At 40.9% G+C, this 22,827-nt stretch overlaps 1 protein-coding gene across 1 annotated transcript in view; it reads right to left on the bottom strand.

Annotated features, from left to right (window-relative positions):
* Window positions 1–904: 904 nt before the first annotated feature.
* LOC134649745 (cytosolic carboxypeptidase-like protein 5) overlaps window positions 905–22,827 on the bottom strand; it is a 40,483-nt gene continuing 18,560 nt past the window's right edge. The window contains exons 15-22 of the mRNA XM_063504576.1: window positions 22,516–22,719; window positions 22,258–22,353; window positions 21,497–21,665; window positions 13,076–13,214; window positions 11,044–11,248; window positions 8,981–9,034; window positions 4,235–4,372; window positions 905–1,488 (exon numbers count right to left, since the gene is read on the bottom strand). Of these exons, the coding sequence (XP_063360646.1) occupies window positions 937–1,488; window positions 4,235–4,372; window positions 8,981–9,034; window positions 11,044–11,248; window positions 13,076–13,214; window positions 21,497–21,665; window positions 22,258–22,353; window positions 22,516–22,719 (1,557 nt within the window). The 3' untranslated portion in view covers window positions 905–936. The remainder of the gene's footprint in view (window positions 1,489–4,234; window positions 4,373–8,980; window positions 9,035–11,043; window positions 11,249–13,075; window positions 13,215–21,496; window positions 21,666–22,257; window positions 22,354–22,515; window positions 22,720–22,827) is intronic.

A 22,827-nucleotide genomic window follows, 5' to 3' on the forward strand; every position in this document is an offset into this window, starting at 1 on the left:
AAATAATAACTCACAATATACCAGTCGTTTTGAATTCAAGGTACTTTTTTCGGTGGAGATAAAGGGAACGGGTCTATTAGACTTTCTATACGCGTATGATATCTTATTTCGATAGGAAACATACAGTACTATAGTACGGATATCAATCGGAAACTACCGTGTGTCGTGGTAAGTATAAAATCCAAAGAAAAACCGATCACATCTAAATAAACCTACGCTAGGTAAATATAGGAAAAGGGTCGAGTACTCTTAAGTAATTTATATATGGCATACTCGTATCGCGAGCGGTCTCCGTCTGTCAGATTTGCTAAAGGGTTTACATTAGCGTTTCGCTGGCAATTCTCCAATTATTCTTACGAGTAGCGTCCGTTGCGTATCTTATATAGCTGAAAAATTGCCGGTGAATATCGCCAATGAGATGATAAGGGGTGGACTGGTAGTCTCGGTCGCACTAGGTCGTCTACTCTCTACCGGTCGCTATCGTTTGCTAGTTTTCAGCATATCATTATTTTAGTTTTATACCTCGAATTAAAACCAACACCCACCTATAGTGAAACACGCTAATAAACGACGGATTTATAGCTACGGCCGTGTGTCTTAGATATCTCTTTTGACATCGATTGAACCTTAAGACTCGGAAATAAGGTTCAAAAGGAGACACCCGGGCATTGTTAAGAGTATTAGGCCTAGTCGGGTCCGAGACTAGTCCTCGGGTTAAGGCTTGGCCAAACACCGAGCGCGACGCAGCGCCGCGTGATGCCGACGCGATGACTGTTCAAACAGGGCGCGCGCGGACCGCGCTCTCAACACGCCCTCATCGCGCGCGCGAACGCGGCGCTGCGTCGCGCTCTGTGTTTGGCCAAGCCTTTATTGTGCGGAGGAGTGTGGCGCGCACGGGTCGGGCCGGCGGGGCGCCGGGCGCGCGCGCGGCTTGCGCTACAAGCCCGTCTTCAGGCGGAGCTTCTTCAGGTGCTGCGGGGCGGCGAACGCGTGCGGGCGGCGCTTACCGGCCATCGACAGCGACTCCGCCCGGGACAGGCCCGTCAGCGTGCCGCCCGGGACCTCCTCCCAGCCGGCTATCTCCTCGGAGGAGGAGGAGGCGACCGCGCGGCAGCGGTCGGCGCGGGAGACGGCGCGCACGGAGCGGTTCGAGCTCCGCTTGGAGCCGATCCTGGCGGAGAGCGCGGAGGGGCGCGGGCTCTCGTCGCGCGCGGGCTTCTTGGCGAGCTGAGTTTTACTGGCGTTGGGTTTACGTACGGCGAGCACGTTGCGGCGCTTGACCAGGGCCTTGGGCTTGGGGTCGGGCTGGTAGCGCGCGGCGGCGAGGTCGTGCACGGAGCGCGCGGGCGCGGCGCGGCTCTCGTCCGCCTTGGCGCCGGCGTACGTGTTCTCCTTGCGCTCGGCGTCCGACACCTTGGTCTTGGAGCGCACGTACAGCGGCGCGCGAGTGGGTGAAGACGTCTTCGGCCGCAGCCGGGACACGGTCAGCTGAAAAAAAAAATGCTCCCGTTCTAAAGCTTGCTCTGTTGACATTATACTCTGGCTCCACTCGTATTAAGTAGCTTTTTATCACGTGAAAAAGATCAGATAAAGCAAGGTCAAACTGAGACAAATACTTTATCTTGCTAGATAAAGAAACGGCAAAGTATGACGGAGTCGTGGCATCTCATAAATGGGCACTAATATGTTATATGAGACACTTCTGGTGTCTTGTACAGTCGACGTAAAAATGTGTTTACATTTTTCGCCTTATTACAAAGGAGTAAGGTGCAAAAGTGTAAACATATCTTTGACGTCGACATGTTATAAGTATCAGTATGTTATACACTTTCTAGTAACGAGGCGTCCGCACTATTTGACCACCAAAGACGGCCACAAACGCGTAGTCGCGCACGATTACAATGTAATAATCTATTGACCTTCGCGCATAAAAAGTTTACGATTTCTAAGGTCTGCTATGATAGTGGGGATCATTAAAAAATGTACATTAAACATGAATCCGCCAACACTTGCCACGTTCGTATGAGGTAACATTGCAAAGACAACACACCCGATCGGTTTAGTAACTAGTGAGAGATGGATGTTATTTTCTTCGGCTTTTGGCGAATCTCTTACCCCAATTATTAACAAAAGGCTGGTGGTATTTTAAGGTGGTTTGGTTGGACTGGGTGGGTTGTATTTAACACTGAAAAATTAAAGAGATACAGTTATAAAAAAAGAAAGAAGGAAATAAAAAAGTAACGAGAACGTAAGTTGGAACGGAATTGGTTTTAAAAATTGGGAAAATGAAAAAAGCTAAATTCAGGAATTTATCTCCTACATAATAGCTTGAGACTAGATTTAGATACAAACTAATTTTTTTATATATAAATTAAGGTACAGTCAAGGTTTAAGATGTCGATGTTACCATGTTGTGTTGTGTTACCACTTTTTTTTGTTGAATTGTCCACATCACATTGATATTTCAATTTATATTAAAATAGTTATAGTTATAATACCTATAGTATAGTCGCCGAGTAGTGCCGACCTGTGCTGGTGCCAGAAGAGAGAGGACTCACTCCCATAACAGGCTTGTGTAACTTTTTTCGGGTTATTCCCACTAGTTACCACCAAGTTGTTACCAGTGGTAACTACTGGGAATTTTTATTCCATTGTTAAGAGTTAAAAACTAATAAAAACAGTATAAATAGTATAGTATAAATATAGAGTGATTTTGAATTACCTAATACAATCACTTGAAAAATAATCTAAATGGATTATTAAAGTTTTCCTTACATATATTATAGTTTTTGTATTAGTACTGGTTAAACTGTTTCAATAGGTTAGGTCACTTTTAAGGTAGTTTACTAAAACTTTAATCCACTTATAATTATATATTAAATCACTCTTTATTTATACTATACTATTTTTATACTGTTTTTATTAGTAATCAACTCTATACAAAATTTTGGTGGTAACTACTGGGAATAAAAATTCCCAGTAGTTACTAACTACTGGGAATTATTTTTCCCAGTAGTTACCAGTGGTAAAAGGTAGGAAAAAATTTCCCAGTAGTTACCACTGGTAACAACTTGGTGGTAACTAGTGGGAATAACCCCTTTTTTCTTGGTTTAAATAGAGTCTGGTTTATGTGAGGGTCAAATGTCTATATGGAACTTCAACCGGTTCGGGTGGTGCCACCAGGTCCAGGGTCGCGCTTAACCAGCGCAGCGCCCTAATTAATGCCAAGTATAATTTTACAAGCCTATTTAATCAGTAGAAAAATGCGACACATTTGAAAGTTGTAGGCCCGAAGTCCCGTACAAATTTTGAATTTCGCGGCTATTTCGACTGACAGATTGGTTTGGCAGACTGTACATATATACAACATTGGGCGCGTATGCGCACGGAGGCGAGCATGAGTTCGGGTGTTGCCCCGTCAGGTCCCTGAACACAGTGATATACGCACCGTGGGCCGCGCAGTGCGCGTGTGCGCACGCAGCCAGTCACGCACGGAGGCGAGCGTGCGGTGCTCGGAGCACGGCACGCGCGAGTTCGGGTGTTGCCCCGTCAGGTCCCTGAACACAGTGATATACGCACCGTGGGCCGCGCAGTGCGCGTGTGCGCACGCAGCCAGTCACGCACGGAGGCGAGCGTGCGGTGCTCGGAGCACGGCACGCGCGAGTTCGGGTGTTGCCCCGTCAGGTCCCTGAACACAGTGATATACGCACCGTGGGCCGCGCAGTGCGCGTGTGCGCACGCAGCCAGTCACGCACGGAGGCGAGCGTGCGGTGCTCGGAGCACGGCACGCGCGAGTTCGGGTGTTGCCCCGTCAGGTCCCTGAACACAGTGATATACGCACCGTGGGCCGCGCAGTGCGCGTGTGCGCACGCAGCCAGTCACGCACGGAGGCGAGCGTGCGGTGCTCGGAGCACGGCACGCGCGAGTTCGGGTGTTGCCCCGTCAGGTCCCTGAACACAGTGATATACGCACCGTGGGCCGCGCAGTGCGCGTGTGCGCACGCAGCCAGTCACGCACGGAGGCGAGCGTGCGGTGCTCGGAGCACGGCACGCGCGAGTTCGGGTGTTGCCCCGTCAGGTCCCTGAACACAGTGATATACGCACCGTGGGCCGCGCAGTGCGCGTGTGCGCACGCAGCCAGTCACGCACGGAGGCGAGCGTGCGGTGCTCGGAGCACGGCACGCGCGAGTTCGGGTGTTGCCCCGTCAGGTCCCTGAACACAGTGATATACGCACCGTGGGCCGCGCAGTGCGCGTGTGCGCACGCAGCCAGTCACGCACGGAGGCGAGCGTGCGGTGCTCGGAGCACGGCACGCGCGAGTTCGGGTGTTGCCCCGTCAGGTCCAGGATCGACGCGCCGAGAGAACGCCCCACCTGGATGTTAACATGGATTAGAACAAGGAAAAATGTAGGGTTTTGATATAGATAGGTACAAATAAGCTAAGATTTGTATTTTTTTTCTTTGCCCCTCTAACATAGTATAGCATAGTATCATAGTATAGTATAGTTGCATAGTAGCTTTAGAAACAACTTAACTTTGCCCACCTAAAACATATTATTGGTGTCCGAAATAAATCAAATTTATTATATCAAAACACGTCCTACTTTTTTAAACTTAACCTATTTTATTTTAAAATTAGTGAGTAATAAAATATTTTCTTAGGTGGACAATGTTACCTCCGGTTCATTCTAAAACAACTCTTCTAAAACGAATTTACTATACAAAATAAAAATAAAGGACATTAAAAACCGCCCATAACCGCTTTGGACCACGGTGCAATTTACAAAATCCAAATGTATTTGCTTTGAGTTTAAATATTCTAAAGTGCATTATTTTTCAGCAACCAGCTATTGTGCTGTAAGCGGCTGTGGTAAAGTTAACAACCAATGAAAAAATCTGGAGAATTTGGAAGAGATTTCTACCTAACATAATCTAATTCTACATAATGATTAATAAGATCAAAACGATATATCAACTAGGTTTACTTCTAATTTGTGATTAAGGGCTAGAGTCTGGCTAATGAAAGTTGAGCCTGAGATAACGCGGGAATTTCAATAAAAACCGCACCTGGCAATAAAATTACTATGAAATTAAATGACAGCTTGAAACTGACAGCTTATTTGATAGGAAAAAAAGTTGCCATATAAAAAGTTTTAAATAAATCTCAGGCTCAACTTTCATTAGCCATACTCTATGTACAAGTCATAAAAAAGATGCAATATTGCACTATTCAATGTACTAACATTTTATGTTCGGCTTTTACTAAGTACGTATGACGAAAGTACGCTAAGTGTTGGTATTTATTTTATTCTCTTAACCAAAAAATAAAAGAAACACCAACACATTTTCACTCAATTCGACTCGACTTTCTGCAAAGAATCGTCAAAAACGCAATAAAAACTAACAAATGGGATCGGTGGGCAGCGCGATGCTTCAGATAATAATTAAATAGACTACTAAAGCTTTGGATTCCTCCGAAAACGGTGCCGTCATATTACGGCCGCTATATAGCGTTGACTGACGTCACTAGAACGTTGTCTATGTAAACAAGATGGCGCGGTTTCCTAGACGGCGTTGATTGTCAACGTAACGTAAAAAAGCGGTGCCGTCATTTGGATGACGGCCGTCATGACGGTGTCGATAGTTTGGTGAACGTTTTATTAGATAGCGGTGGCGCCATTTTGAATAAATGACACGAGATTTGAATAAATGATTCCGTACTACGACTATTTTCCTCTTCTGATGATATTTCATCCTCCAAGTAAATTATAGATGGTCAAGCAAATCTTGTCAGTAGAAAAAGGCGCGAAATTCAAATTTTCTATGGGACGTTATCACTTCGCGCCTACATTTTTCAAATTTGCCGCTTTGACCTTGGTGGCTGACAGTGTGTTATGACTAGGGCTCCCGGTATCCGTGTTACACGCCGAAATGAATACCCGTGTTCTTAAGCCCGGCGGTGCTAAGAACACGGTTTACACGGAACCGCCGGGATCCGGATACGTCTCCAATAAACGTTCCCAAGACACGTTTCTCAGATACGTATCTCCGTTTACACGGGTACTTAACACCGGCCCGAACGGATCCGAAATAGGTTGACCCTATCAATGCTCTAGGTCTGGGTATGTAAGGTCTAATATTGAATGTTGACTTCAGATAAACTCGTTTGGCGTACGATTTTTTTTAATTATTTATAACTGTGTTGATATAACATATTTAGCCAACTATACAATATATTAATCGAAGTAGGTGTCCCTATCCTATATTGTCTACTATTTTTAATTTTAAACTCGTCCCTAGTTTTAATTAAAACATTCATTTTTTTTACTATTATTGCTTTTAAGTAGAGATGCCACGAATATTCGGCAACTATTCGGTATTCGGCCTATTCGGCCTGATATTTAAAAAGTATTATTGGAAAATTGTTAAAAAGGAAGAACCTTTTTTAAGCATTTGTTGATTATGGAATATTTTCATTTTATCATGGGTCTGATTTGATTGACTCTATTTATTAGTTCTGTTTTACAAAAAATATATCTTAGCAAACGTTGTGTTTTGTTGGTGAACAGTTTTCATAATAATTGTGACCCACAATGTTCGCATCTCATGTCGAATATTCGGTTGCCGAATATTCGGTATTCGGCCAAAACCACTATTCGGGGCATCTCTACTTTTAAGCTAAGCTTTATATTCATCATTAATTACATAATTAATATAATTATATTTCAATCAAAGAAATACATTTTATACATGTATAATTGTGTAAGTAATATAGTTTCGTGAAGAATAGATGTGCAGACAAAAACTACTATATTAGTTAAAAATAACAGATAATAACAGGTAATAAGTATGAATTACTTCGTGGTTATTTCTTATTATTATCAATTTACTGCTGAGCGAAAACAGCAAATCTGCCAACGATGCAAAAAAAAGTACACACAAGCGGCATTCGAAACGAAGGATTTCACGCGAGAACCTTAAAAAAATAAAAACCCATGCTACTTTGGTTACCTAGCAATTATATTGTTAAGAACATTAAGATAGATCTCAAAATTGGTAATCATTCATGTTCACTTGGGTCACTTTCACACGAGTGTTCAGGTAATAAATGCCGGCCGCTGGTGTTCCATTCATTAGAACGTGTTGTTTTCAAATACCCTTTTATCTGATATCGCCGAAAACAGGTAGGTTCCCAAACCATTATCAGAACTGCCACAACCAATTATAAGCTTTATGTCGGTGTAATAAGGTGAACACGTCTACACATAAATTGTAACAAATGCAGCGGCAGGTACACATGATTATTTATCAATTTTTACATGGTTTACTATAATACTTAATACCTAGATGCCTGGCTTACGTAAGTTAAAAAATAATACGATGAAAAAATATACATTTCTTATTGACAGAATATTTATTCGATAAAATATACCTATTCGAGAAAACTCACACATACATTGTAGGTAATATCAGTAATATTATTGACAATTGATTGAATTTTAATTATAATTATACTTATAGGACTTATATCTACAGATTATTAAAAATATAAGAGCTGTTTAATAATGTACAATTGGTAAGAATATTGTATGTATACCTACCAGATCATGCATGGCCAGTTTTTATCGTACAGTCTTCTCTTTATACTCTTTATTGCTTTTATTTTTTATTACTAGCACTTTATATTTATTGCTATCAAATTATATAATAAAACATAAAGTATTAGTATTTGAAGTCTTATACAAAATACTATTTTGATAGTAGCATACCTACTGTATTTCTAATTTTACTCGTATTGCAACATTGCAAGCAAAAACTACCTGCTCAGAAAAGGGTTTTGTAAACCGTTTATTGAATTTCGACTCTATGAACCACGAAATAAGGTTAAATATGACAGAGACTCCTCATGAATCTTTTGTCTATTCATTTGTAGCTCTTAAGTACCTACGCCGGTTCGTTCCTTCGCTACTCGTCAAGGACGTCTCCGGAGCCACGGGTAAATAAGATCCGTTTCTTCGAATACCCGTTTATCCGTGGGAACGGATCTTAATTACACGTTTCTTAATTACACGTGCGGAACGGGCCAGAAAACCGTGTACGTGTTATTCGGAAACGGGTATTCGAAACGTGTAAACGAAACACGGACTCGACCGCGAGCCCTAGTTATGACGCCGTGGTACTTTCCACATGTCGCCACCGTAAAGACGGCCGTCTTTTGCGGCCGCTATATGACGGCCGTCATATGACGGCACCGTTTTCGGAGGAATCCAAAGCATAAATAATCGTAGTACGGAATCATTTTTTCAAATCTCGTGTCATTTATTCAAAATGACGTCACCGCTATCTAATAAAACGTTCACGAAACTATCGACACCGTCATGACGGCCGTCTTCCAAATGACGGCACCGCTTTTTTACGTTACGTTGACAATCAACGCCGTCTAGGAAACCGCGCCATCTTGTTTATATAGACAACGTTCTAGTGACGTCAGTCAACGCTATATGACGGCACCGTTTTCGGAGGAATCCAAAGCTTAAAGCATATTGCGCGCTATGTCTATAGTGGACTAAGTGATACGCATATGGAAGCTCTTGTTTTTCCATTGGACTAGTGACTGGTGTAACTCAATGTAAAAATATCGTTGAGGACAAGATTGACCTACCTGGGGTCCGTGTCTCAAAAGCTTGTAACTTGTAATACAAGTGGAAGGCCCTTTCTAACAAAAGCTATCAGAAAGTGACATCCGCTTGTATTACAAGTTACAAGCTTTTGAGAAACGGGCGTACTATGAAAATCATGTTAACAAGATTAATACATTGAGAACATTAATAATAATTACTTTTACTTGACAAGTTTACCACATTGGGAATTTACGGAGAATACTTTTTCACTCAAAGTCAAATAGGGCAAAGTTGTATCCATTGGTAAAGTTGCCAGGCGATCACTGAGCTACTGGGAATAAGCCGGCGGCGAAGACCAACCTGCCAGGGATCTATATCTTCCGAATTCTCCAGATTCTTATTGCGATGCCTTATCTGAAATGTGGGTACCGATTCTAAAACTTTGTCATTGCTTGTGCGAACTATTGCAGTGAAGTAAGTGGCAACTTTGCCAACGGATGTTTTGCCCCTGGTTAATGCTAAGTAACTGCAATATAAAAAGATACTACACGTTTTGAATGAATGATTCACGGTTAGTTTCACTAGACTTATATAGACCGCGATATGACCCGTTATTATCTTAATGTGATTAGCTCGAAAACAATACTAAAGGTAATCACGGTTCATATCCCGGTCTATATAAGTCTAGAGATACTACACGTTCGACATATTGTGATCTCATTAATATGAATAAGCAATTAGGTCACGAAATGCACGTGCGTACCTATATCAAAACCTGATGGCAAAGTTGCAGGTTCTATTTGGGAAATAGTTGTCTAAACGTAAGTTGCAAATTTATACGCTAAGTAGTCTAATTTATATATTTCTAATAGGTATATTAGTTACTCAGATACATGATTCGCAATCTTGTTAGCACAAAAAATGAGAAGAGAACACAGACAGGGATCGGATACCGGTATTTTTTGTATGGGAACGGAAACGGTATTTTTTCGTTCTTTGCTAATTACTTCATTTCTAATTGGGCAATCTAATAATACGAAGTCGTAACCTAAACACACAACTGAGTCCTACATTTCGAGTATAAAATAATTCGAAAAATATGGTTATTTCTAAGTTTTTGCAAAAAACCGGTTCCGATCCCTGAACACAGAAATGTTTTAATATCAAGATGTCTCTAATTATTATTATTACCAATTACTACAACAGTAAAGCGAAAGTAAACAGCAGTAAAGAAACGTCATAGAACACAGCTTCATAAAATCGTGTTAATAGATTATAGGTACAGTCGCCTTTAGATATATCAGCGCGGCTAAGGCGCTCACAAATATCTGAGCACGCCTCTATTGTCCGGGCGTTAGAGTGCGTGTTCAGATATTGTGAACACCTTGGCCGCTCCGATATATCTGATGGCGACTGTGCCAAGCGTTCTGGTTCGGGTCTGTATGATTTCCTTATTCGAGCATTGTATGACGCTGTCAATCTTATGTATCGTATGTTCATGTCGCGGAAAGTTTCACAAAAGTTGGAAAAGTTCTCTGAATCTTCAGCAAAGTCATAGGAATTAAGGAATTTTGGACACGTATAGAATTGCAATCCATTTAGAAAAATATTAGAAGGTTCCGAATTTTATCTACGTGGATATTTCGCAATTTTGTAAACTTTTCCAGGGCACATCAGTATTCATTCCATAGCGTTTCTTTGCTGAGAAGTTCCTCTAACGCGCTGGCCTCGTCTAAGGCGAATACCATAGGTTGCAGCGAGACACAGCGATGGAACCTTTCGTTCATATGGTTGTCGCCTTAGCCGAAGTCAGGCGCACAATGTCGGGGCCGAGCCGTGATGTCGGCTGTACACACTCGTCGAGAGCCTCTCGCCGAGAGTCTCGGCGCGGATCCAATCGGAAAATCGCGAAACGAGACGAAAAGGGAACAGCATGTACACTTATTTAATTACACAAACGGGTCTAACGCGATATGATTTCATTGTTTTTACCTTTAATTCCGACGTTTCAGCTGAGTTGCACCAGCTGTGGTCACGGAAAGACTGACGTCCCAACAAATGTCAACGGAGATATTAATAAAACACCACTAAACTACCCGAAATTAGTTAATAAAAATGTTCGGGGTAGACAAATAAATTGCAGCTACCCGTCAAAGTTTAATGTTTATTGTCCACGGCACGACACGCAACACTCACAGTATCCGTACACTGGTCCGAAGATATATCCGCTGGTTTCAACATTTGAATCACTGGTCCCCAAGTAGACGATAATTTGTACCCGTCGTCCGGCGTTAGACCCGTTTGTGTAATTAAATATGTGTACAAAACGCGAGAGTTTAAAGTGTTATGTAGCATGTACACTCTCGTTCTCGGCCTGTCTCGAGATCTCTCGACGAACGTGTACAGCTCGCATAAAGTATTACCTCTTCGAATATGTGTGGCGTGTATTTGGGCGGCACGGGGGGAGCGGTGGTTGGCGGCGGCGCGTCCTTGACGGGCGGCGGCAGCAGGTTGACGAGGCGGCCCGTGTTGTAGTTGCACTCCAGCGTGTACGAGCGCACCAGCCCCGTCGCCTTCAGCACGGCCACGCGCCCCGAGCCCTCGCGCGACATGCCGTCGCGCCGGTCCCTACACGTATTTATTTATTTAAACTTTATTGCACAATACAAGAAAGTACAAATGGCGGACTTAATGCCATAAGGCATTCTCTACCAGTCAACCATTGGGCCAAACAGAAACTTACAATTGGTGCGGAAGAGAAAATCAGTACAGAGATATAAAAGTCACTATCTAAATACTAGGGACCTACTTACTATTATCAATATATACATACATAAATACATAGTATAATACACACACACACATATATATACTTATATATATTTACATATATACATACATATAATACATATATATATACATTACAGAGGGCGTTTGGGCTTTTTCTAAAATAAATATCGAAAACCCGATTCTTTCAAATCTGGACGTTCTTGGGCTCCTTCTACTCAGAATCGACGGCACTCTCCATCCTACCATTAAAAAAAGATGTCCCAAAATTTTGTATGAAAATTGTACATTCCACTACGTCACGTTACATACAAGTGAAAATTTTTCTCATACTAAAAACGTGACGTAATGGAATGGACATTTTGGGACATATTTTTTTAATGGTAGGATGGAGAGTGCTGTCGATTCCGAGTAGAATGAGCCCAAGAACGTCCAGATTTGAAAGAATCGGGTTCTCAATATTTATTTTAGAAAAAGCCCGTTTATGGAAATTACAACAAATTACACATCTGTAGAATGGATAATACCAGGGGCCCGTTTCTCAAAAGCTTGTGGGTGAATCAACTATTTCTTGTTGTTATTCTGTCCGGTCAGCCAAGAGACAATAGTAGCATAGTTTGTTAGAAGACATTGTACACCACCTCCTTCTGACACGCTTGGTAGACGACCCTCAATGGAAAGGGTTTATATGTATCACCAAAAAGCGTGTTTGGTGAATTTAAATGCATAAAAATCAGGTTTTAAAGAGTGACCCAGGAGAACGTAACCATGGCAACGAGTGACAAGAAATAGTTGATTCATCCTTGTAACTTGTAATACAAGCGGATGTCACTTTTTGACAGCTTTAGTTAGAAAGGGACTTCCACTTGTATTACAAGTTACAAGCTTTTGAGAAACGGGCCGCATGTGGACGAAAAAGGTATGCGAATGGACCTATAGACGGGAAAAGAAATGATGGAGGCCCGAGGAAAAGATGGCGAGACATTTTTACACTACGGGTTGGGCCAGGCTGAATGCAAAAAAAAATAAAATGCGTTTATTTCGGACAGCGTATCCATAATTAGAAAAATTAGACAACACAAATAAATTTACAAAACACACAAACAATAAATCAACATGCACATTATCCCAAACTTACATTAAATTTTACAAATTAAATAAAAATTATAAATTAAATTAAATTATCAAATATTTATTATTATTCTCCACATTCTCATTTGAAAAAGCCCAGAGAAAGGCAATTGTGGAAAGAAATGGGGGAGGAAGAAAATATTTAGAGATTACGAGATAAGTTAGGGCCCATTTAGACGGTGCGAGAACTCGCATGCGAGTTTCATTACATTGTGTCATTTGATCGGTCGGATGAATTGATGTAACCTCAAAGGTCCGCAATGTAACTAAAATCGCATACGAGTTCGCGTGCCGTCTAAATGAGCCCTAATGCAAGTGAAACTACATTCTAGAAATCTAAACCAAAAAAAATCATTGTCTATAATCATAGACTAGATAAACATATCGTCAGGTGACAAGCAAGTCACTAATTATTATAAAATATTTAAACAAAAATCAACCTTCTTTTCGTACTAATATGGTTCATTATGGCTATGAACTTGTGGTGGTACTTAGTGACTTTTGCTTGTCACCTGACGATATTAAGCAAATACTCACTTAAGGTACATGTTTCGCTCCGTGAAGTTGCAGGAAGAGAAGTGGAAATGCATGTTGTTAAGGGACATGATCCGAGGCAGCAGCATGCACTCCACCGAGGCTTCGGAGTCCTCGAAGTGGTTCCCGTACATGAAGATACCTGTGGGCCAATTTTATATTTACTATTGTCTCATTCAATTAAAGATATAAGCTAAACCTTAGGAGTAGCAGTTCTTGAGTGTATAATATGTGTAAAGTTTAAGACAAATAGGGTAATTCGCCAGTAACTGGCCACCGGCCAATAACTGGCCACCCTAAACTAAAAATGAATTCTATTTACATATAAACAGAATTCAATTTTAGTATAAGGTTTCAATAACAGGCCAGCCTTCAATAACCTTATACTAAAATGAATTCTGTTTATAGGTGAATAGAATTCATTTTTAGTTTAGGGTGGTTAGTTACTAACACGTGGCCAGTTACTGGCGAATAACCCTATGTGCTTCGAATTTGACAGCAGATTCTTTATTTATATTGCAACTTAGGTGTGTTAAGAAGTTACGATATATTTGGCCACTTTGGCTGTCATTATCTATTTGATGATGACTGTAGGTACAGTCACCAGCAAAAATATATGACTGTGGGCAGCCATGCAAAAATATCTGATGCTCCATTGGAGGCATAAGTATATGACGACACTACCTCGGTAAAAACATGTGATGCTTTGTGGCCGGCAAAAACATCGTTAGTCTGTATCCGCATAAATATCGGATCGGGTCGCTTAAAAATATTTGACGAGTCATAAAAATAAAAATTATGTGATTACTCTCATCTGGCATAAATATCTCTCCACTGTTAATGCAAATACATGGGATGGCAGACGGACCGCCTATATATCTGACACGAAATTATGAAATATGTATGTCATCAATCGGCAAAAACGAACCATACCTGGATAGCATAGAGCCTTAAATTGAATGAAGTGATTTGACAATTCACGAAAAGAGTGCAGACTTGTCATTGCATATGTCTGTCTCACGTATTTCATTTGCAATTTTAAATTGTGACATAATTCAGGTAGACTTTTAATAGAAGATGTGTAATAAAACTAATAAACCTCCTTCTTACATAAAAAAGGATGATAAAGAAGTCAACTTGTGGACTGTGACAAGGACAAACAATAATAGCGCTTTCGCTGCTACTCCTACTGAATGATACATAAGACTATCCCGTTCGGTCATTTCCCCCACCCCTCATGCCAGATCCAGTTATATACTAGATTCATGATATGATTGCAATGCCTTCAAATTTACAAATAAATTATATCCATTTTATTCCGTCAAATCGATGATAGAATCACGGACCTAGAGAATAAACTGGATCGAGTACACGGGCCAAAAAGTGTGTCCACATGAGAAGTCAAACCAGAGCCTTGCATCTCGTTCTAATTAGGGTGACCATAAGTCATATGTATGTGGGATATTAGGATAAGTTTAAATGTATAGTTTGGCCAAAAATTTTTCTCATTCGTGCATAGTCGTAGAGAATCATACTGTCTTTTCCCTATGCTAGTATAAATGCTCCAGAAAAGGGATGGATATAGATTTTTTATCTCTTCTGTAAAACGCTTCACACAACCTTACTAAAGTGGTATCCAGACAAGACAATTTTTCGCCAATCTGATGAAATTCTCCGATCGAATCAGCAGGTGCAGACACATAAATGCCAATTTTCATAGTAATTATCTATGGAATGCAAATTTCCTGATCAAATCGACTGATTTGATCAGTCCCGTCTGGATACCACTTTAATTAGGTAAGTCAGTTATAAAAGCTGTTACAGATGGGATGAGCGTATTGGATCGCGATCATTGTTATACTTGGTCAACCAGATCTTGACAGTAGAAAAAGGGCGGCAAATTTGAAAAATTTAGGCGCGAAGGGATATCGTCCCATAGAAAATTTGAATTTCGCGCCTTTTTTTAATGACAAGATTTGGTTGACCAGCTATTGGCAAGGTGCGAAGTCGGTGGAGGGGGAAGTGGCGCTGATCGTCACAAACACAGGTAAGCTTATGGAATGTCCGCCATTAGTACTAGCGGCAGCCGCTTGAACTAATTTTACTCCATAAGATTTAACGTAGAAAGTCTGCCAAAATGAGGGCAGCACCAGTCGTGCACCTAGCGAATAATTGTGACGAAGGTGGTCCGCCGTACATCCATTAAAAACACAGCTATATGTGAGAGCGAGACAGATATCCAGGGTCGCGGACCGGTATGCCCGTCTATTACAGTTTTTAACTAAGGCGCTTGTCACTAAGATAAGCATATTAGAGTTACGAGGGCTGTTTGATAAGTACCCGTTTATGAAAAAAATAATCAGTTGTTTTTGTTTATATGCATTTATTTTTCTTCATAGTCTCCTTTTAACTCTATACACTTGTTCCACCTATATTCAAGCTTCAATAAACCATCCAAAAAGTATGATTTCGGAAAGTCATTAAAATAGGCCTCTGTGGCGGCAATGACTTCGTCATTTGATCCAAATCGCTTACCACCGAGCCATTTTTTCAGGTTGGGAAACAAAAATAAATCGCATGGGGTCAAATCTGGAGAATACGGGGGGTAAGGCAATAGGGCGTAGCGTAATTGTGTTAATTTAGCCATCACAACTCTAGACGAATGAGCTGGTGCGTTGTCGTGATGAGACAGTACTTTTTTATTTTTTAAATGGGGTCAATTGTCCTTCAACCCAGCGTCAAATTCATCCAATAAATTGGCATAGTACTGCCCTGTTATCGTTTTCCCCTTTTCTAAGAACTCAATATGTATAATACCCTGCGAATCCCAAAAAACGGTCGCCATGACCTTTCCAGCCGATGGAACGATTTTTGCTATCTTTCGCGCAGGTTCACCCGGTAAAATCCACTGCTTCGACTGCCCTTTCATTTCCGGGGGGTAGTGGTGACCCACGTTTCGTCTACGGTCACGAAACGACGCAGAAACTCCTTCGGGTTACGTTTGAACACGGCCAAACACTGCTCCGAAGTAGTCAGTCGGTTCCGTTTTTGCTCCTCCGTGAGTAAACGCGGCACCCACCTCGCCGATACTGTCTTCATACCCAATTTTTCTTCTAATATGTTTTGTACCCGCTCGATTGGAACATTTACAGCATCAACGATTTCTCGAAGTTCAATTCGGCGGTCGGCTAAAACGATATTTTCAATTTTCTTAACCATATCGTCTGTAGTCACCTCAATTGGGCGGCCTGGGCGATCCTCATCAAAGACGGTTGTTCTCCCCCGCTTAAACTCGTTAAACCAGTATCTGACGGTTGTCATAGAAGGAGCACATTCATGGTAAACCGCTTGCATTCTTACTTTTATTTCATCACATGTTTTTCCTTCCAAAAACAAGAATCTAATTACAGACCGATACTGCTCTTTCTCCATTTTCACAATTTTAAGTTCACGCTTTCACTGAATCGCTGTCAAATAAGAAAAAAACAAAAGAATGCTGTTTTTTTTTAAATTTTCCCACCTCTGAAAAATGGCTTAAAACGATTGTATACATATTTTCGGCCCGTGATATTAATACATTTGGAAAACGGGTACTTATCAAACAGCCCTCGTAGATCAAAGAGAATTCTAAATTCTCTTTAGCCCCCTCTAGACTATGTGCGTGAATCGCGGCTTCGCGCCGCGAATCGCTCACGGGTGTGGAGGGCCCTTTTGGTTCACTATTTATGCTCTTAATAATTTTACAAACTACCTATCACTATCAATATCATACTCATGGTGTGTTCATAATATCATGTTCATATACGTGATGGCTTCCCTTTTGCACACTTCAGCTATTCATTAAGCGTAAGCGTCATCGACGTCATCGTACTCATCGTAGATCTGTGATTGCAACAAAATTTTCAAATTTGCCGCCTTTGTCTACAGACGGAAATGTGTGTTCAGTCTATATAGAATCGATTACATATATGTAAATAGTTTGAACCAACGTTTCAGTAATTAAATATTATGTTTAAATCACATAAATATGAATCTGTAATGTTTAAGGACTTTGGATTTAAATTTTGGCAATTATATAGCTCTCATTACGTCACTCAAATAATTAAACATGCCGAAATAAAGATATACCTATTTATGTAAACTTTTTTTACATTAAGTACGTAATAATAATTCTGCAAGATCGATCCACATCGTGCCGACATCATAGTCACCCTAATGAGTTTGACAATATCGTTTTGTATTTTTATCGTAAAATTGAATAATTATTGTGACTCACCTGTGAAAAGATATTCCACAATCAGCATAGCTTTCACTTCTACAACCCCTCACACAACATTTTTTTAACCATTTTTTTAAATATTTTACGAATACATTCTGAGCGGCGCCATTTACGTATTTTGAAAATACACGAAAAGTTTGGGATACCAATTCATATTCAAAGTTACTACAATTTCTACCATGTTAAAATTAAATGCTTTATTTGTTGTGCGCATGTTTGGTTTAATCAGTTAATAATATTGACATCATAATTATTTACAAATTACTTAAAAGTTATCAGAACTGTAATCTGAATATAGCACTAAAATTGTATAAGAAGGTAATTAATTTCAGTAGTATATTGATATGATTTCTACCACAGTGGTATCTTTTTAACATTGGCAACATGTGCGAGTGAGACACAGGGCTCTGGTTTTTCTATCTCAAGTGGACCGTTTTCTCTAGTCTGGTACGAACAACTTTCTGTCTCGGTGATAAGGTTCAAATTAGTATGGCAAAAAAAGTTACAGTTCCCTCCAGTTTAAAACATTATAACTTCATGGATAGAATATAATGTGAGACAGACATATACAATGACAAGTCTGCACTCTTTTCGTGAATTTTCAAATCACTTCATACAATTTACGGCTCTATACCAAACATGTATGGTTCGTTTTGAAGGTCGATAACATATTTGTGATTTTCCAACGTGTCAGCTATTATAATAGGCGGTCCGTCGTCCATCCGATGTATTTGCTTTCACAGTGGAGAGATATTTATGCCAGATGAGAGTAATCAGATAATTTTGATTTTTATGAGTAATCAAATATTTTTAAGCGACCCGATCCGATATTTATGCGGATACAGACTAACGATATTTTTGCCGGCCACAAAGCATCACATATTTTTACCGAGGTAGTGTCGTCATATACTTATGCCTCCAATGGAGCATCAGATATTTTTGCACGGCTGCCCACAGTCATATATTTATGCTGGTGACTGTACAAGAAGATGATGATTTTGAAAAAATATATATACGGCAGCGAGACACTAATAAAATTAATGTAATTTGATGGCCAATTACTTTTAGGGAGGTTTGAATTAATTATTTATTCTTTCAAATAAATATGTGATTTGATTTATAACCTGTTTCATATGCACCTTCGTTTAATAATTCTTGACTAGTCGCACTTATTAGTAGTATAGATATTGTGTACACTATGTATATTTTAAATGTACCTATTACCAGGCCTATGGAACTCTCCGCGCGAGCTCGGATTTATACCTACGAAACCGTTCCCGTTCACGGTAGAAAAGCGAGCCAGTTGGTTGCCACGCGCGCTCACGCATGCACGTCGCGTCGCCGCGCGCTCGAATATTCCAAAATGTATGCGAGAGAAATGTCTTCGTCACGAACAAAATAACACAGCTTGTAGAGTGGATGGATTAGTAAAAAAAATCCGTTTCTGCTCTTCCGATAGATAGGAAAAGTAAGTAGGTACTATGTAGGCATTCTCAATATAAGTACTTACTTCGTATACCAATTTTTATTATTTTACGATAGTTGCAAGCTTGATTCATTGCGCGATTTGTCATTTTAGACATGGGCGAAATGTGTCAGTAGAGGGAAAAGATTGATATATATCTTTTTATCATTGGGATATGTATCACTCTTTTATATCTTTATATCCGTGTGTAACAGTCGTCCCGCTCGCAACATCGGCACTTGCTGACTTTGAGTCATGAGAGAGAGAGTAGTTAATTATAATGACGCGTCCGAATCCGTCCGAACGACCGCTGTCGCTCGTTCGTGTTACTTCGGTCGATGCGCGACCGAGACTTCGCTTATCGCTTTCATAAATCGTCGCCGAGGGAGTGAGACGTACGGATATACTGATACATTCGGATTCGTAAAGACAAGAAGAGTGATTCATGAAACGAGAAAGATATATATCTTTTTTATCTATCACCCCGGAGTTACCCATGTCATAGATTATATAATAGTTCTTACGAACAGATACTTATCTCTCAAAGAAAACTCAAATACCTACCGTTTTGATACCTACACAAAAATACAATGGAATGACCTTCAACGCGCCGCTACCCGCACCGCGCGCACCGGCACAACGCTAGGGTTGCCGACGCTTAGAAATGATTTTACAAATAAATACCTACATAAACTATTATACCTACCTACTTACGTAGGTACAAATATAAGTTTTAATTGTAAAAATAGCATTAGAACTTGCCATATAAAAGCATAGCGTAAAATAACTATGAGTCAGATAAGTTGCAATAAGTAATTACGTATAATATTCCGTTTATGCGTTTTATTCCGACGAGTGACAGGGAAACATTTTAAAAGGTCATATTTCCCTGCAGTAACAGCAGTGTTTACGCTGTTTTAAAATCGCGCAATGAATCAAGCTTGCAACTATCGTAAAAATAATAAAAATTGGTATACGAAGTAAGTACTTATATTGAGAATGCCTACATAGTACCTACTTACTTTTCCTATCTATCGGAAGAGCAGAAACGGATTTTTTTTACTAATCCATCCACTCTACAAGCTGTGTTATTTTGTTCGTGACGAAGACATTTCTCTCGCATACATTTTGGAATATTCGAGCGCGCGGCGACGCGACGTGCATGCGTGAGCGCGCGTGGCAACCAACTGGCTCGCTTTTCTACCGTGAACGGGAACGGTTTCGTAGGTATAAATCCGAGCTCGCGCGGAGAGTTCCATAGGCCTGCCCATGTCTAGTTGGTTGCCACGCGCGCTCACGCACGCACGTCACCGCGCGCCGCACTGCCAATTTTTACAAGCTACGTAGGTAGGTACTATTGAATTCCTTTAGACATGTAGTGTTTATTATGACAAATTTATCGTTCGATATCGACATACTCGTAGTTGAAATAGGAAGCAAACTTTTAAATTCTTTTGGTAGGTAAAGTTTATTTTAACGACAGTACGTTCTTAACTTTGCTTAACTTAACTAAAAAAACATGCATTACATTTTTATGTAAAACAATTGTAAATTAATGATAAATTTTAGCTTTAGATTTTATGTTATTTCATTCCGCTGTATCGGGCTGTTCATAAATTACGTCATCTATTTTTAACGATTGTTGCCCTCCCCCCCTAAAATCATCTTAAAATCATGCTTCGAATGACCCCGTTTCCTCCTACGTCATGCTACTATCATCCGATGTCCAGACCCCCCCTAATTTGAAATGACGTAATTTATGAATAGCCCCTAAGTAGGTATTTTATTTATCATTTCTAAGCGTCGGCAACCCTAGCGTTGAGCCGCCGTGCGCGGTGCGGGAAGCGGCGCGTTGAAGGTCACTCCATTGTATTTTTGTGTAGGTATCAAAACGGTAGGTATTTGCGTTTTCTTTGAGAGATAAGTATCTGTTCGTAAGAACTATTATATAATCTGTGCTATTACCATGTGTGATGAATAAACTATTATCTACATATCTGTCATATGACCTAATTAAATTTGCTTTTAATTGAAATCTCAAACGTGTGCTTATAATTAGGGTTCCGTAGCCAAATGGCAAAAAACGGAACCCTTATAGATTCGTCATGTCTGTCTGTCTGTCCGTATGTCACAGCCACTTTTCTCCGAAACTATAAGAACTATACTGTTGAAACTTGGTAAGTAGATGTATTCTGTGAACCGCATTAAGATTTTCACACAAAAATAGAAAAAAAACAATAAATTTTTGGGGTTCCCCATACTTCGAACTGAAACTCAAAAATTTTTTTTCATCAAACCCATACGTGTGGGGTATCTATGGATAGGTCTTCAAAAATGATATTGAGGTTTCTAATACCATTTTTTTCTAAACTGAATAGTTTGCGCGAGAGACACTTCCAAAGTGGTAAAATGTGTGTCCCCCCCCCTGTAACTTCTAAAATAAGAGAATGATAAAACTAAAAAAAATATATGATGTACATTACCATGTAAACTTCCACCGAAAATTGGTTTGAACGAGATCTAGTAAGTAGTTTTTTTTTTATACGTCATAAATCGCCTAAATACGGAACCCTTCATGGGCGAGTCCGACTCGCACTTGGCCGCTTTTTGTTTTTTTTATACCGAAGTTTGAAGATACTTTTCAGCTTAAGTGGCCAATAATTACAGCCAGTGACCCTACCTTTTTTAGAGGCGTGTCCGTGCAGGTCTATGTACAGGAAGAGCCCCGACTCGGGCTCCTTGGGCTTGGGCGGGGGCGGGGGCGCTTTCTTGCGGTTCCGCGCCGCGGACGGGGGGGACTTGCCCTTGTCCTCTTTCGGCGGTGGCGGTGGTGGTGGCAGTAACCGCTGCTGTTGAGGATACAAGGTTTTGGTAAACCATTTAAAACTGTCTGGTTAAATAAAGACAATAGATATAAAACTATGGCGTCACGTCAACAATTTCCAATCCAAATCAATTTTTAGTGTTCCGTACAAAACTTTGTTCACGGAACACTTATGGGATCACTTCGGTCGTGCAAATCGCTTAAATGTATTTTTTAAAAAAATTTTACAGTTATTATTTTTTTTTATTTTTTACAATGACATGTTGGCTCTCTGGGCAAGCAAACTAAGTGAATTTTATTGATAGAGTGATCTGTACCTAATGAGGCCGGTTTTATGAATTTCTCTCAAATTTTAATCCTTTTGGGATTTGGGTTGGCCGGTGGAAGTATTTAGCAGATGGCGCCATCATAGCTTGCCCTGTCAATCCCTAGAATTGTGTCAAATTTTTGTTTTTTTAATGCCCTGGATGCCAGCCAGAAAAAGGGGCAAGCTGTGATGGCGCCATCATTACCAACCCCATTCATAGAAAATAAATCTTTATTTTAATTGGAATCGTTTTAACTTTCGCCGTCGACACGCTAGACACGAACTAGAGTGTAGTCTGTAGGTAGCTCACCTTGGGTTCGTGCTTATTGTCCGGTTGCCGCGCGTGTCCGCTGTCGCCGTCGCCGGCCGCCCCGGCCACGCTCGCCGTCGACACGCCAGACACCAACTAGTGTAGTCTGTAGGTAGCTCACCTTGGGTTCGTGCTTATTGTCCGGTTGCCGCGCGTGTCCGCTGTCGCCGTCGCCGGCCGCCCCGGCCACGCTCGCCGTCGACACGCCAGACACCAACTAGTGTAGTCTGTAGGTAGCTCACCTTGGGTTCGTGCTTATTGTCCGGTTGCCGCGCGTGTCCGCTGTCGCCGTCGCCGGCCGCCCCGGCCACGCTCGCCGTCGACACGCCAGACACCAACTAGTGTAGTCTGTAGGTAGCTCACCTTGGGTTCGTGCTTATTGTCCGGTTGCCGCGCGTGTCCGCTGTCGCCGTCGCCGGCCGCCACGGCCACGCTCGCCGTCGACACGCCAGACACCAATTTCTGAACACACACACGATATCTACTAGATAAAGGCGCCAAAGAAAATTAAATCAAGTCAAATATAGGTAGGAATCAATATCATCTCGCGCCTACATTTTTCAAATTGGA

Source organism: Cydia amplana, chromosome 7, assembly GCF_948474715.1.
Source record: "Cydia amplana chromosome 7, ilCydAmpl1.1, whole genome shotgun sequence".
NCBI lineage: Eukaryota > Metazoa > Arthropoda > Insecta > Lepidoptera > Tortricidae > Cydia > Cydia amplana.